The 14869-nt window shown below is 40.5% G+C and overlaps 1 protein-coding gene across 1 annotated transcript in view; it reads right to left on the reverse strand.

Annotated features, from left to right (window-relative positions):
- Window positions 1-14869, reverse strand: part of JMY (junction mediating and regulatory protein, p53 cofactor) — a 111786-nt gene that overhangs the window by 44960 nt on the left and 51957 nt on the right. The window contains exon 3 of the mRNA XM_053587692.1: window positions 4693-4843. Coding sequence (XP_053443667.1) covers window positions 4693-4843 — 151 coding nt within the window. The remainder of the gene's footprint in view (window positions 1-4692; window positions 4844-14869) is intronic.

Genomic DNA, 14869 nt, shown 5'->3' on the forward strand with positions numbered 1-14869 from the left:
TTACAGCTTATCATCAAAAAAGTCATTCATCATGATCAAGTAGGCTTCATCCCAGGGATGCAAGGCTGGTTTAACATACGCAAGTCTATAAACGTTATCCACCATATTAACAGAGGCAAAAATAAAGATCACATGATCCTCTCAATAGATGCAGAAAAAGCATTTGATAAAATCCAGCATCCTTTTCTAATTAGAACACTGAAGAGTATAGGCATAGGTGGCACATTTCTAAAACTGATTGAAGCTCTCTATGACAAACCCACAGCCAATATTTTACTGACTGGAGTACAACTCAAAGCTTTTCCTCTTAGAACTGGAACCAGACAAGGTCCTCTGTCACCTTTACTATTCAACATAGTGCTGGAAGTTCTAGCCAATACAATTAGGCAAGACAAGGAAATAAAGGGAATCCAAATGGGAGCAGAGGACGTCAAACTCTCCCTCTTTGCTGACGACATGATCTTATACTTAGAAACACCAAAGACTCAACCACAAGACTCCTAGAAGTCATCAAAAAATACAGTAATGTTTCAGGATATAAAATCAATGTCCACAAGTCAGTAGCCTTTGTGTACACCAATAACAGTCAAGATGAGAAGCTAATTAAGGACACAACTCCCTTCACCATAGTTTCAAAGAAAATGAAATACCTAGGAGTATACCTAACGAAGGAGGTGAAAGACCTCTATAAAGAAAACTATGAAATCCTCAGAAAGGAAATAGCAGAGGATATTAACAAATGGAAGAACATACCATGCTCATGGATGGGAAGAATCAACATTGTTAAAATGTCTATACTTCCCAAAGCAATCTACCTATTCAATGCCATTCCTATCAAAATACCAACATTGTACTTTCAAGATTTGGAAAAAATGATTCTGCATTTTGTATGGAACCGGAAAAAACCCCGTATAGCTAAGGCAGTTCTCTGTAACAAAAATAAAGCTGGGGGGGCATCAGCATACCAGATTTTAGTCTGTACTACAAAGCCATAGTGCTCAAGACAGCATGGTACTGGCACAAAAACAGAGACATAGACACCTGGAATCGAATTGAAAACCAAGAAATGAAACTAACATTTTACAACCACCTAATCTTTGAGAAACCAAACAAGAACATATCTTGGGGGAAAGACTCCCTATTCAATAAATGGTGTTGGGACAACTGGATGTCTACATGTAAAAGACTGAAACTGGACCCACACCTTTCCCCACTCACAAAAATTGATTCAAGATGGATAAAGGACTTAAATTTAAGGCATGAAACAATAAAAATCCTCCAAGAAAGCATAGGAAAAACACTGGAAGATATTGGCCTGGGGAAAGACTTCATGAAGAAGACTGCCATGGCAATTGCAACAACAACAAAAAATAAATAAATGGGACTTCATTAAACTGAAAAGCTTCTGTACAGCTAAGGAGACAATAACCAGAGCAAAGAGACAACCTACACAATGGGAAAGGATATTTGCATATTTTCAATCAGACAAAAGCTTGATAACTAGGATCTATTATAGAGAACTCAAATTAATCCACATGAAAAAAGCCAACAATCCCTTATATCAATGAGCAAGAGACATGAATAGAACTTTCTCTAAAGACGACAGACGAATGGCTAACACATGAAAAAATGTTCATCATCTCTGTATATTAGAGAAATGCAAATCAAAACAACCCTGAGATATCATCTAACCCCAGTGAGAATGGCCCACATCACAAAATCTCAAAACTGCAGATGCTGGCGTGGATGTGGAGAGAAGGGAACACTTTTACACTGCTGGTGGGACTGCAAACTAGTACAACCTTTCTGGAAGGAAGTATGGAGAAACCTCAAAGCACTCAAGCTAGACCTCCCATTTGATCCTGCAATCCCATTACTGGGCATCTACCAGAAGGAAAAAAATCCTTTTATCAGAAGGACACCTGTACTAGACTGTTTATTGCAGCTCAATTTACAATCGCCAAAATGTGGAAACAGCCTAAATGCCCACCAACCCAGGAATGGATTAACAAGCTGTGGTATATGTATACCATGGAATACTATTCAGCCATTAAAAAAAATGGAGACTTTACAGCCTTCGTATTAACCTGGATGGACGTGGAAGACATTATTCTTAGTAAAGCATCACAAGAATGGAGAAGCATGAATCCTATGTACTCAATTTTGATATGAGGACAATTAATGACAATTATGGTTATGGGGGGGGAACAGAAAGAGGGAAGGAGGGAGGGGGGTGGGGCCTTGGTGTGTGTCACACTTTATGGGGGCAAGACATGATTGCAAGAGGGACTTTACCTAACAATTGCAATCAGTGTAACCTGGCTTATTGTACCCTCAATGAATCCCCAACAATAAAAAAAAGAAAAAAAGAAAAGAAAACAATTTATCTGAAATTGGGAAAGCAAAGTAGAAATATGAAATATAAAATCTTTGTATCAAATCACAACTATAAACTATATGAATATATAAAAACATTGTATTTATGTAATAAATCATGTATAAAAAATAACTGAGACACAAAAAGTACTAACATATGCTGAGGTTTTTTTCCTTAAATATTCTAAATTTTTTAAACCACAATGTAAAGAGGCTTTTTTACACATTAGAGACAAGTGTATCTAGAAAGCAAACTCTAAATTAAGGTTAAGTACATAGCTATTACAAAAAGTTTACAGTAGGAAAAGGTGCCTTTAAAGTTCCTTAAAAGCCTAATCCTAGGGTGGCATCTGCGGCTCAATGAGTAGGGCGCTGTCCCCATATACCAAGGGTGGCGGGTTCAAACCTGGTCCCGGCCAAACTGCAACAAAAAAATAGCCAGGCATTGGGGAGAGCACCCAGCTATTCAGGAGGCTGAGGCAAGAGTATTGCCTAAGTCCAGGAGTTGGAGGTTGCTGTGAGCTGCGATGCCACAGTACTCCACCAAGGGCGACAAAATGAAACTCTGTCTCAAAAAAAAAAGGTTAATCTTAATATAATATACTATTTTTCCTCTATTTAATTTTTTTTTTTTTTGAGACAGAGTTTTACTCTGTCGCCCTGGATAGAGTACCATGGCATCACAGTTCATAACAATCTCAAACTCTTGGGCTCAAGTGATCCTCTTGCTTCAGCCTCCCAAGCTGGGACTACAGGTACCCGCCACAACACCCGGCTAGTTTTTCTATTTTTAGTTAGAGACAGGGTTTCACTGTTGCTCAGCTGGCAATCCACATGCCTCAACCTCCCAGAGGTAAATTTTTATTTAAAAAATTATTGTACAGCTCTAAGGTAAATACCCAAAACTGTCATTTCTGGGTCACATGGTAATTCTAAATTTGAGAAACTCCAAAATATGCAATTTTGGATGCCTATCGTGAAGGCAGGAAAAGTTCCTATTACTCTGTATCTTCATGAACACTAGGTATTATCGTTAGTAATTTTTATTTTAGCCATACTAATAGGTATGCAGTGATATCTCATTGAGGTTTTACTTTGCATTTCTATGACAAATTTTGTTAACCTTTTCCTAAGTTTATTTGCTGTCATCCTCTGGTGACTTATTGGTTCCGGTCCTTTTTCCATTTTTTTTTTGGAGACAGAGTCTCAAGTTGTTGCCCTGGGTTGAGTGCTGTGGTGTCATAGCTCACAGCAACCTCCAACTCTTTGGATCAAGTGATCCTCTTGCCTCATTTTTTTTCTATTTTTAGTAGAGACGGGGGTCTCACTTTTTGTTCAGGCTGTGAGCTCAAGCAATCTGCCCGCCTTGGCCCCCCAGAGTGCTAGGATTACAGGCGTGAGCCACCCCGCCGCACCTGTTTCTTAATTGTTGACTTTACATTCTGGATATAAGTCCTTTTGTCAAGATATGTGATACACAAATATTTTCTCTCAAATACTCTAATCTTTTCATTCTCTTGACTTTACCGGGTATAAAAGTTTTTTGATTTTGATGAAATCAATTTTATCAAATTTTTGTTCATGGTTATTGTTCTGTGTCACATTATGTTTTATAGTTTTGATGCCAATAACAAAAAAATTCTACCTGAACTTTAAGTTAGATAGGATCGTGCTAACTTGGGAAATACATTTCCTTCTATTTTTGTCTGGAATTTAACAATTTCACCTTATATCTATGATCTACTTTGAACTCATCTTCACATAAGATATGAGATTTATCATTTTTCTGCCATTGTTCTAATTGTTCTAGCATCATTTATTTTTTCTTCATGGATTTACTTTATTAAATGTTAAATAGTCATTTTCCTCCTTTTCATTATTTCACCTTTGTACAAACAAGGAAATAGCCATATTTTTTAGTCTATTTCTATAGTCCCTAGTCTCTTCCATAGATGTACGTATGTATGTATTTTTTGGTTAAGCAGGCCCAAGCGAGGTTCAAACCTGCCCCCTCTGGAATGCAGGGTCAGTGCTCTGAAAACTGAGCTACGGCACCTAGCCCTCTCTTACATAGATTTAAAAAGTGGGGTATCTGAGTACATATATCCCTAGAAAAGAGTAAAGGTAAGTCACCATAGTGCCTGTGGAAATTAATTAAAAAAAAAAAAAAGACTAAAAGGTTATCACTTAATTTGCTAATAGTGGTCTCTAACTGCTGGGATTATAAGTGATCGTTATGTACATGCTTACTTATAACTGTTTAAGCACTCATTTTCAAAAATAACTGAACAGGGATAATTTTACTGAGAAACTTACCTTTTTGAGCTTTTGCTGTTATTTCAAAATATTTAACAGTAAGATCTTGAATGGACAGTACAGCCATGTGAGCTTTCCGCTGCCAATCAGCATCTTCCTTTTGTAGACTCTCAATTCTTCGGGGTCCTAGGTAATCATTCTCCATGGAAATCTTTAGGAAGAAAGAGGAAATTTAGAGTTTTCTTTTTATTCACTCCTCAAACATTCACTGAACGTTTTATACTCTAAGTTTGCTTGCTGCTAAAGCAAAGAATACTTGTTTTTTCTTTCTTCTGTAGGAGAAGCTATTAGTTTACAAACAAGGGAATTAACAGTGATACTGCAGATATTTGACAAGGCCATGCATGGTGGCTCATGTCTGTAATCCTAGTACTTTTGGGAGGTTGGAGGCAGGAAGATAACTAAGGGCCAGGATCTCAAGACTGGTGTGGGGAACATAGTAAGACACCATTTCTACAAAAAATAGAAAAATTACCTAGTATGGTGGTACACACCTTAGTCCCAGCTATTCAAAAGGCTAAGGCAAAAAAGGATCACTTGAGTCAGGGAATTAAGAGGGTACAGTGAGCCCTGGTCATGCCACTGCATGCCAGCTCTTTGAAAGAGAGAACCTTCTCAAAAGAAAAAAACAAAACAGAAAAACCCTAAGAGACAAAACTAACTCTGCATTACATTTAAGAGTCACAACTAAAACCAAAGGAAAAAGGAAAGCTGAAAAATCAAATAACTGTCAGGGCTAGACAAGGTGAATGTTAAAACAAAATTCACAAAAGATATGATATTAATATAAAAGTATATTTAAAAACACTATACAGTCGGGCGGTGCCTGTGGCTCAGTGAGTAGGGCGCCGGCCCCATATGCCGAGGGTGGCGGGTTCAAACCCAGCCCCGGCCAAACTGCAACAAAAAAATAGCCAGGCGTTGTGGTGGGCGCCTGTAGTCCCAGCTGCTCAGGAGGCTGAGGCAAGAGAATCGCGTAAGCCCAAGAGTTAGAGGTTGCTGTGAGCCGTGTAACGCCACGGTACTCTACCGGAGAGTGATACAGTGAGACTCTGTCTCTACAAAAAAAAAAAAAAGAAAAGAAAACACTATACAGTCATGTTTTAATATAAAAGAAAGGAGAAATTCATTAAGAATAGCAATATACCATTTGTATGTGCACAATCCTGAGTTACTATATGCAGAGACAGAATTGTTAAAAATTAAATGAGAAGGCTCGGTGCTCATAGCACAGTGGTTACGGTGCCAGCCACATACACCAAGGCTGGTGGGTTCTAGCCAGGTCTGGGTCAGCTAAACAATGCAACAAGAAAATAGCCAGGCATTGTGGCGGGCACATGTAGTCCCAGCTACTTGGGAGGCTGAGGCAAAAAAATCGCTTTAGCCCAAAAGTTGGGGGTTACTGTTAGCTGTGATGCCATAGCACTCTACGGAGGGTGACCTAGTGAGACTCTGTCTCAAAAAAATTAAATGAGAAGTTAATAACACATTAGGATAATATTTCTTAAAAAAACAGGCCAAATTTTAACCCACATTGCATTGATCATGTATAAATAAGCTGCTAAAACATCTGTAATGCTGGGCGGAGCCTGTGGCTCAGTGAGTAGGGTGCTGGCTCCATATACCGAGGGTGGCGGGTTTGAACCTGGCCCTGCAACCAAAAAATAGCCAGGCATTGTGCCAGGTGCCTGTAGTCCCAGCTACTCGGGAGGCTGAGGCAAGAGAATTGCCTAAGCCCAAGAGCTAGAGGTTGCTGTGAGCTGTGATGCCACAGCTCTCTACTGAGGGTGACAAAGTGAGATTCTGTCTCAAAAAACGTGCTTTTTTTTTTAAGAGACAGAGTCTCACTTTGTCACCCTCAGTAGAGTGCCGTGGCATCATAACTCAGAGGAACCTCAAACTCTGTTGGGCTCAAGTGATTCTCTTTCCTCCGCCTCCCAAGCAGCTGGGACTACAGAAGGCTGCCACAACGCCTGGCTATTTTTAGAAATGAGGGCTTGCTCTGGCTGGTCTCAAACCTGTAAGCTCAGGGCAATCTGTCCACCTCAGCCTTCCAGAGTGTTAGGATTACAGGCGTGAGCCACCACACCCAGCCTTGTAATGCATTTTTAAAGCAAAAATATTCTCTAAGCAATGCAGTAAACAGAATTAAAAGACTAGTTGAAAATAAAATTTTGATCACTTGAAATTTAACAGCCTTAAGCCAGAGGAAACTTAAAAAGCAACTTTTATTTATTTGTTTATTTTAGAGACACAGTCTTACTTTATCGCCCTCGGTAGAGTGCTGTAATGTCACAGCAACCTCTAGCTCTTGGGCTTAGGCGATTCTCTTGCCTCAGCCTCCAGAGTAGCTGGGACTACAGGCACCCGCCGTAACGCCCAGCTATTTTTTGTTGCAATTTGGCTGGGGCCAGGTTTGAAACCCCCGCCCTTGGCATATGGGGCTGGCACCCTACCCACTGAGCCACAGGCGCCACCCCAAAAAAGCTATTTAGTCTTGAAGCAACAATATAATGCCACTTACATGAAGAGTTTCCACGAATATTAAACAATGGCAAAGGAGAAGAACAAGAATTTAGTCTTGCATGTGTTAAAATTATAACTTTGCAATGGCTATAGCCAGAGATAGAAATTTGGGCATCACTGACACACAGAAGGCATTTAAAGCAATAAGAGTAAATAGGACATCTAAGGAAGTCATGAGAAAAAAGCTCGTAACTAAGTCTTAAGGAATTCTAACATTCTGAAGTTGGGTGAATAGGAAACTACAGAAACCAAGCCAGAGATGGGGCGAATCAAAGACGCAGCAAGACTCAAAGGAGAAATTAACCTTGTTATACACTGCATAGAGTTGGAGGATGACAAATATTTATAGCATCCATGGACCTAACAACAGGAAGATCACCGAACTGAGCAACAACAGTCCTAGAGTAAGACGTGAACTCCCTTTGCCTGTTAACTTCCATCACATCTTCAGATTTCAGCTTCATGGAATCCTTCCCTGACTCTTCCTTTATACATTCTTCAGTGCAACACCTACCACATTTCCTTCACAGTACTTATGAGAATCATACCTTACAGTAGCTTGTGAACTTGAAAATATTTAACATTGACTATTTCCTCTTCTTAGAGAAGAGGCTGCATAGGTTTTTTTTATTTTCCACTAGCACACTGACTGCCATAAACCAGGCAATCTAAAATCTCTCCAATTCAATGCCATACATTTTTAATAAGAGAAATGTAGGTTTCTTAAGCAGGAGATGAAATTTCCACATAACAGATATCTTTCCTACATTAGAAAGAACTTAGTATTTTAGTAGAGAGAATCCTGTGTGGACCTTGTTAAAACAACTCTTCTTTTGGCTATTTCTCTTTTGCAGGAGAATTTCCCAAATTTAGCCCAGATCACAAGAGCCAAAGGAGGGTCCAGTGGGTCCCACGGACTATGCATGACCCCAGAGCCTAGAATGGGCTACCTTCTGGAGAGGACAGAGATGACCACAGTGCTGGCTTTCTTTCATTTGGCTTCTTTCCCCCACTTGCCCTCCTGTGGCTGCTGAGAGACAACTGGGCTGGCTGACAGGAAATGCTTTTCCTCTCTCATTGGTGCATCCGCTATACCAGGGCTTCCACGTAGGAAGCAGAGCTCAGACCTTTCCTCAAGGTCCTACAGCAAACTGAGGGTGCTCTGACTGTGAGCTCCCTGCCAAGCAGCCCTAAGGTGGAGGGATGTCAGATGTGATTGAGCTCCTTAGGACCAGCATGCTTTTCTCTGGCATGGTTAGGGATTGATCTTTGGGCACCTAGACATAGGCCTGCAGGCCAGATCCAGTACCCCCAGGTCTCAGCTGCATTCCTTGGAGACAAGGAGGAGAGACTGAATTTAGGAGCAAAGGCTGTCTGAGTGGCAGGTCAGAGGGAAAAGTGCAGTGTGGGTCCTAAATGCAGTGAGCGTACAGGGTACCCTGGTCCCCACCCCCATCCCACCCCCCGCTAGTGTGGCCACTATAGCCGATCCTTGGCAGCGTCGCTTTGAAGCTGGGGGCAAACCTTGCTAAGACACTGACCAGCTTTGGTGGATTCTGAGGGCAAGCTCACTCAACCCAGTGGCACCCCATCCCCCCACCCCAAGGTCACCCTCCCACTCACCTCTGCTGTGGGAGAGAATTAGAACTCTTTAAGTTGTTCCAGTGCCCAACCCACCACCTGGAGCAATTAATAAGTACTTTGTCTGAAGGGCTAGAGCCAGTCATAAGACCCCAAAACATTGTAGCTTATTCCTTCAGCAAGCACCACCTACTGCATGAGGTTAATTGCATGGCTTTGACAGAGTTCGCTGACTCAATCATATAGGGTGTGGTCAAGTTTTGCCCACAAACATCACCCACTGCCTCAGAGACAAAACTGAGCATGACACTATCTAAAGAAAATCCAGAAGTAAGAAGCAAAAGCTGCTCCAGATGATAAGGAATCAGCAGACAATCTCCTAATACATTGAGAGTGAAAGGACACCCCCAAAAGAAAAGAACCCAAACAATAATATTGAAATGACTGACAAAGAATTCTGAATACAAATTGTAAGGAAGCTCAATGAAATATAAGAGAAAATAGAAATTCAACACAAACCACAAAAAACAATATAGGAAATGAATGAAAAATTTACTAAAGAAATTGGAACATTAAAAAATAAATAAAAAAAGAATCAAGGCCGAGCGTAGTGGCTCACGCCTGTAGTCCTAGTGCTGTGGGAGGCTGAGGCTGGTGGATTACCTGAGCTCAGAGGTTCAAGACCAGTATGAGCAGCAGTGAGCCAGAGTAAGACCCCGTCTCTACTAACATGAAAAACAGCCAGACGTTGTGGTGGGTGTCTGTAATCCCAGCTACTGGGGAGGCAATGGGACAAGGCAATGGGACAGAGCATCGGCAGAGGGAGAACATTTAAAAAAAGAAGAAAATGAACAACAACAACAAAAAAGTACTTCAAACGAAGAAGAATGAACAAGCAAGTTGAAATTAAAAAAGAATCAAGCGGGGTGGCGCCTGTGGCTCAGTCGGTAAGGCGCCGGCCCCATATACCGAGGGTGACGGGTTCAAACCCAGCCCCGGCCAAACTGCAACCGAAAAATAGCCGGGTGTTGTGGCGGGCACCTGTAGTCCCAGCTACTCAGGAGGCTGAGGCAAGAGAATCGCTTAAGCCTGGGAGTTGGAGGTTGCTGTGAGCTGTGTGAGGCCATGGCACTCTACTGAGGGCCATAAAGTGAGACTCTGTCTCTACAAAAAAAAAAAAAAAAAAAGAATCAAGCGCAGCTGGAAATTAAAAACTTCTTCTAGGAAACACAAAACACAGCGAAAAGCCTTAAAAATAGACTAGCCAAAACCGCAGAGTTAGAAGATAACAGTTTTGAATTAAACAAGTCACTCAAACTTAAAAGACCAGAGAAATAAGAGAAATGTATGAAGCCTACAAGAAATATGAGATTATGTAAAGAGGCCTAATAAGAACCATAAGCACCCCGAGGGTGAAGAAGAAAATACACAGGGCTAGAAAACCTATTAGAGAGAATGCTTGAGGAAAATTTCCCACGTCTTGTTAGATATCTGGTACAGGCACCAAGAGACTCCTGAGATTCATCACCAAGAGGCACTTGCCATGACATCAAGTCATCAGACTGGCCAAAGTTAACACAAAAGAGGAAACCCCTTTGAACTGTAAACCAAAAGCATCAAGTAACTTACAAAAGAAAACCCATCAAACTAACTGTACACATCTAAACTGACACCTTACAACCCAGAAAGGACAGAGGCCCCATTCTCAGTCTTCTCAAACAGAATAATGGCCAACCTAGAATTTGGTATCCAGCAAAACTTTCTTTTGGGGGAGTGGGGGGAATAAGCAAATGTAAGTATTTCATAGATAAGCAAATACTAAGGGAATCTGTAAAGATCAGACCTGTCCTATAGGAGTGCTCAGAACTGCATTAAATGAAGTTCAGCCTGATAAACCCCTACCAGTGAGAAATGTAGACGTGTATAAATATATATTCCAAGAAATCTGATTATGAGAGGAGAATAGAGTAGAAAAGTGGTAGACCTAGGAGCCCTATATGGGCTTACCAGTGGGTCTTTAGCTGTTTTTTATTTATTTATTTTTACTTTTTGTCATACCACAATGGGAGATTGCAGAGAAAGCTGGGTGTTGGTAAGTTGAATCTAACAAGCTGGGAGTCTCACTGGCCTGCCAGATACTTAAAACAACAGAAAAACAGTGCTGAGCAAAGAAAATTAACCCCGTATCGGCAGCCTCTTTATATCTATCCCTATTCATCTCAACTGGATTATTTTTAAATCTCAGAAGGTGATTACTGTATCTCTAATATCATTATGGCATGAGTCAAACTTAAATATGCAATGGATATGGTTAATTTTTTTGTGTTTTAGACTCTCCCTGAGCTAATAATATCTAGAAATGATTTCAACTGTATCTGAATAAAGACCTCTGTACTAGGCATTTCAGGAAACATAAACGTGATTTTTTTTTTTTAAAGACAAGAGTCTCACTATGTCACCATCAGTAGAGTACTGTAGCGTCACAGCTCACAGCAACCTCAAACTCTTGGGCTTAAGTGATTCTCTTGCCTCAGCCTCCCAAGTAGCTGGGACTACAGGCGCCTGCCACAACATCTGGCTATTTTTTTGATGTTGTTGTAGTTGCCATTATTGTTTGGCAGGCCCAGGCTGGGTTTGAACCTACCAGCCCCTATGTATGTGGCTGGTGCCCTATCCGCTAAGCTACAGGCACTGAGTCAGAACATAAACTTGATTAAGACACCTTCTCCTGGGCGGCCCCTGTGGCTCAGTGAATAGGGCACCGGCTTCATATACTGAAGGTGGTGGGTTCAAACCTGGCCCCAGCCAAACTGCAACAAAAAATAGGCAGGCGTTGTGGCAGGTCTTAGACACAGCATGTCTAAGATACAAAGGGATCACCAAGTATAGAGACTGGGGTGCAAATTCTGGGAAGACTTTCTAAAGGGAATGATGAAGAAATGCACTCTTAGAGAACAAGTAGAATTGTAGTGAGGTATTGGTAACTCTGGGTAAAAATTATAGTAGCATTTTAAAACCTTAGAGAAAAGTAAGAGGGGAAATAACATATGTAGTTGCTTAGATCAGAACAGACTTCACTGAGGTACCATAACCACAAATAGCTTAGGGGTGGTATTTTGAAAGGGACACATGGAGTATGAGGAGAGAGAACCACCAAATAAAGATTAACCAGAGACAAAAGTGTAGAGGCAGCTAGCTATGTTCTGTGCATGCTAAGGGTTAGAGAGCAAGTCGGCCTACTTTCTTTCTAGAGAACAAACAAAAGTAATTAGATATAAGACTTAAAAAACAGATTGCGATAGCATGAGGTGGTGGTCTTTAAATGTCGAGCTAAACAGTGTATACTTAATTTAACAGGAAACCACTGTGAGATATTAAGCAGTAAGCAGAGTATTTAGGCTTCAATTTAGATCAGATGTTTTCAACTGACGTGCCATGAAAATTTTTAAAGGTCAAGAAGTTCAAAGCACAGTAAGTATATTCTTTTTTTACTCCTTCGTTGATCAACATAATTTAACTGTGCCACAGAAGTTTAACTATAGGTTCAAGTATGCTGTGAGAAAAAAAGGTTGAAAAACACTGACTTAAAGAATTCTAGAGAACTTGTTTGCTAAAACAAAATCAGTATCAGTGTTTTATTTTGTTGCAACTATCTCCGATTTTAAAACAAATAGTTTAAAAAGATCAGTATCTGCAAGTATGGGATGGAAATTTAATAATACTGTAAGTCATAACTTTAACCCATTATTCAGGACAGTGATAGAAGTTCTTTTCAATTCTTAACAATGCAAAGAAAATATAAATAGAACTGAGAGAACTTAACAGCATTTTGACAAGAAGTCTAAGTTCTCTGGCAACGATATATAGATAAATTACACTTTGCTACCTTCTAATTTTTATAATATGTGCTGCTGAAGCAAGCACAATGTCTATACTTTGCTACCTTCATATACCCAAACATACAGAAAATAAAATGCTTGGTATGGGTTTGGCGCCGGTAGCACAGTGGTTATGGCACTGGCCACATACACCAAGGCTGGTGGGTTTGAACCTGGCCCGGGCCAGCTAAACAATGACAACTGCAACAACAACAACAAAAATTAGCCGGGCGTTGTGGCGGGCGCCTGTAGTCCCAGCTACTTGGGAGGCTGAGGCAAGAGAATCGCTTGAGCCCAAGAGTTTGAGGTTGCTACGAGTTGTGACGCCACAGCACTCTACTGAGGGTGACGAAGTGAGAGTCTGTCTCAAAAAAAAAAAAAAAAAAAAAATGCTTGATATGCTTTTAACTGACTTTTTTTTCTTTTTCTTTTTAGGAGACAGAGGTTTGCTGTATTGCCCAGGCTTGAGTGCAGTGACTATTCACATGCATGATCATATCTGATCATCCTGAGTCACCTACGTAGCTGAGTACAGGTTCACACCACCATGCCTGGCCATTAACTACCTACTAAAACTTAGTAACTATGATGTCCATGCAACTGTTGAAGATCTATACATAGTTTATTATACCTTAGACCTTAAGAAGCTACTAAGGTTTTTCCCCTAACTTTTGAAGATGTATGTAAATTCCAGTCTATCACCTCTAAGTTCATCCTCCTTCCTTGGTACACTAGGATTCTTCATCTGCAAATCACATTTAGGTGTTGCCAACAGGAGGGGGTTAGGGAAGAAGAGACCTATTCCTTCATGTTCATCTTGTGACTTCACTGTGCCTGTGAGCATTATCCCAGACTTGCTTCTTTACCCCAGTATCAACAGTTTCTTCCTGCTGCAGTAACAGAGTCTAGCTTGCCCTTTTTTCAACCCTAGCCTCCCTCTTACCCGTAACCCCCTGTGGAAAAAGACAAACCAGTCCCCTAGTGCCCTATCCCCAGAGATCTGAGTCTCTCCATTGAGAGAACTAAGTAAGCAATGCCCTCTACCTGAGGTTAGGTCCACAAAGCCCTTCCTCTAATGCAGTGGTTCTTGACCTTCCTAATGCTGCAATGTATTTTCATTGGTAAAAAGGGGTCGCAACTCACAGGTTGAGAACCACTGCTCTAATGCTTAAGCTTTAATACTTTTAAATTCTTGCCTTGGTTTCCCTACTCATAGGAACAGTAGCTTTTTGTGTGTGTGTGTGTGTGAGAGACAGAGACACAAGCTGTTGCCCTGGATAGAGTGCTGCGGCATCATAGCTCACAGAAACCTCCTACTGGGGCTCAAGTGATCCTCCTGCCTCAGTTTTCCTATTTTTAGTAGACATGGAGTCTCTCTTTTTGCTCAGGCTGGTCTCAAACTCATGAGCTCAAGCAAACCACCCGACTCGGTCTCTCAGAGTGCTAGGATTACGGGCGTGAGCCACCAGGCCTGGCCAATAGTAGCTGTTTTTACAATTGCTTCCTCTGAAATACCTTAGAGTTATTTTCATGCCTTCTAAATTATCTAGTTAACAACTTTATACCAGTTAACAATTCTTTTTCTTTTTTCTTTTATTTCCTCCCACCCCCAATTCTTTATTAGATTCTCTCTGTTGGAATAAGTAGTTGATTTTCTAGTCAGATCCCAACATATACAACTATAGAATAGAAATTTAATAAACAAATAGCATTTGAAATTAAAAAATCTTAACCTAGAATATTAAGACAAATCATTGGCACTGTTTAAACACTGTACTGTTTATCAAGAGGAAAAAATAAAACTAGAAGTTGAAAACTTGCATTATGGCTTAGTTGTAGAGGAAAACGTTTTCTAAAAACCCCGTGGCAATTACTTGAAAACAAGTTGTCCTTTTCTGTTGTAGTATGGTTAGCATCACTGTACATCCAGTCACAAACATACAGACCAGACATGCTCTTGATGATTTGTGAATGCCATTTAACCTACTTTTGAAATGTGGTAGTTACAAGACTGCAGCCAGTTGTTAAGAAACTTAGTTTATTGTACCTAAGACATTAAGCAAGGATACCAAGTTCTTTTCCTAACTTGGCAAATGTAAGATGTACAGCAACGGGCAGCTAGATCATGTGCTAAAAACAATGACACCTCTGTTTTTAATTTCAGCACTAGAAAGAAAGCAGTGCCTGTTTTA

This window comes from Nycticebus coucang, chromosome 1 (genome assembly GCF_027406575.1).
Source record: "Nycticebus coucang isolate mNycCou1 chromosome 1, mNycCou1.pri, whole genome shotgun sequence".
Classification (NCBI taxonomy): domain Eukaryota; kingdom Metazoa; phylum Chordata; class Mammalia; order Primates; family Lorisidae; genus Nycticebus; species Nycticebus coucang.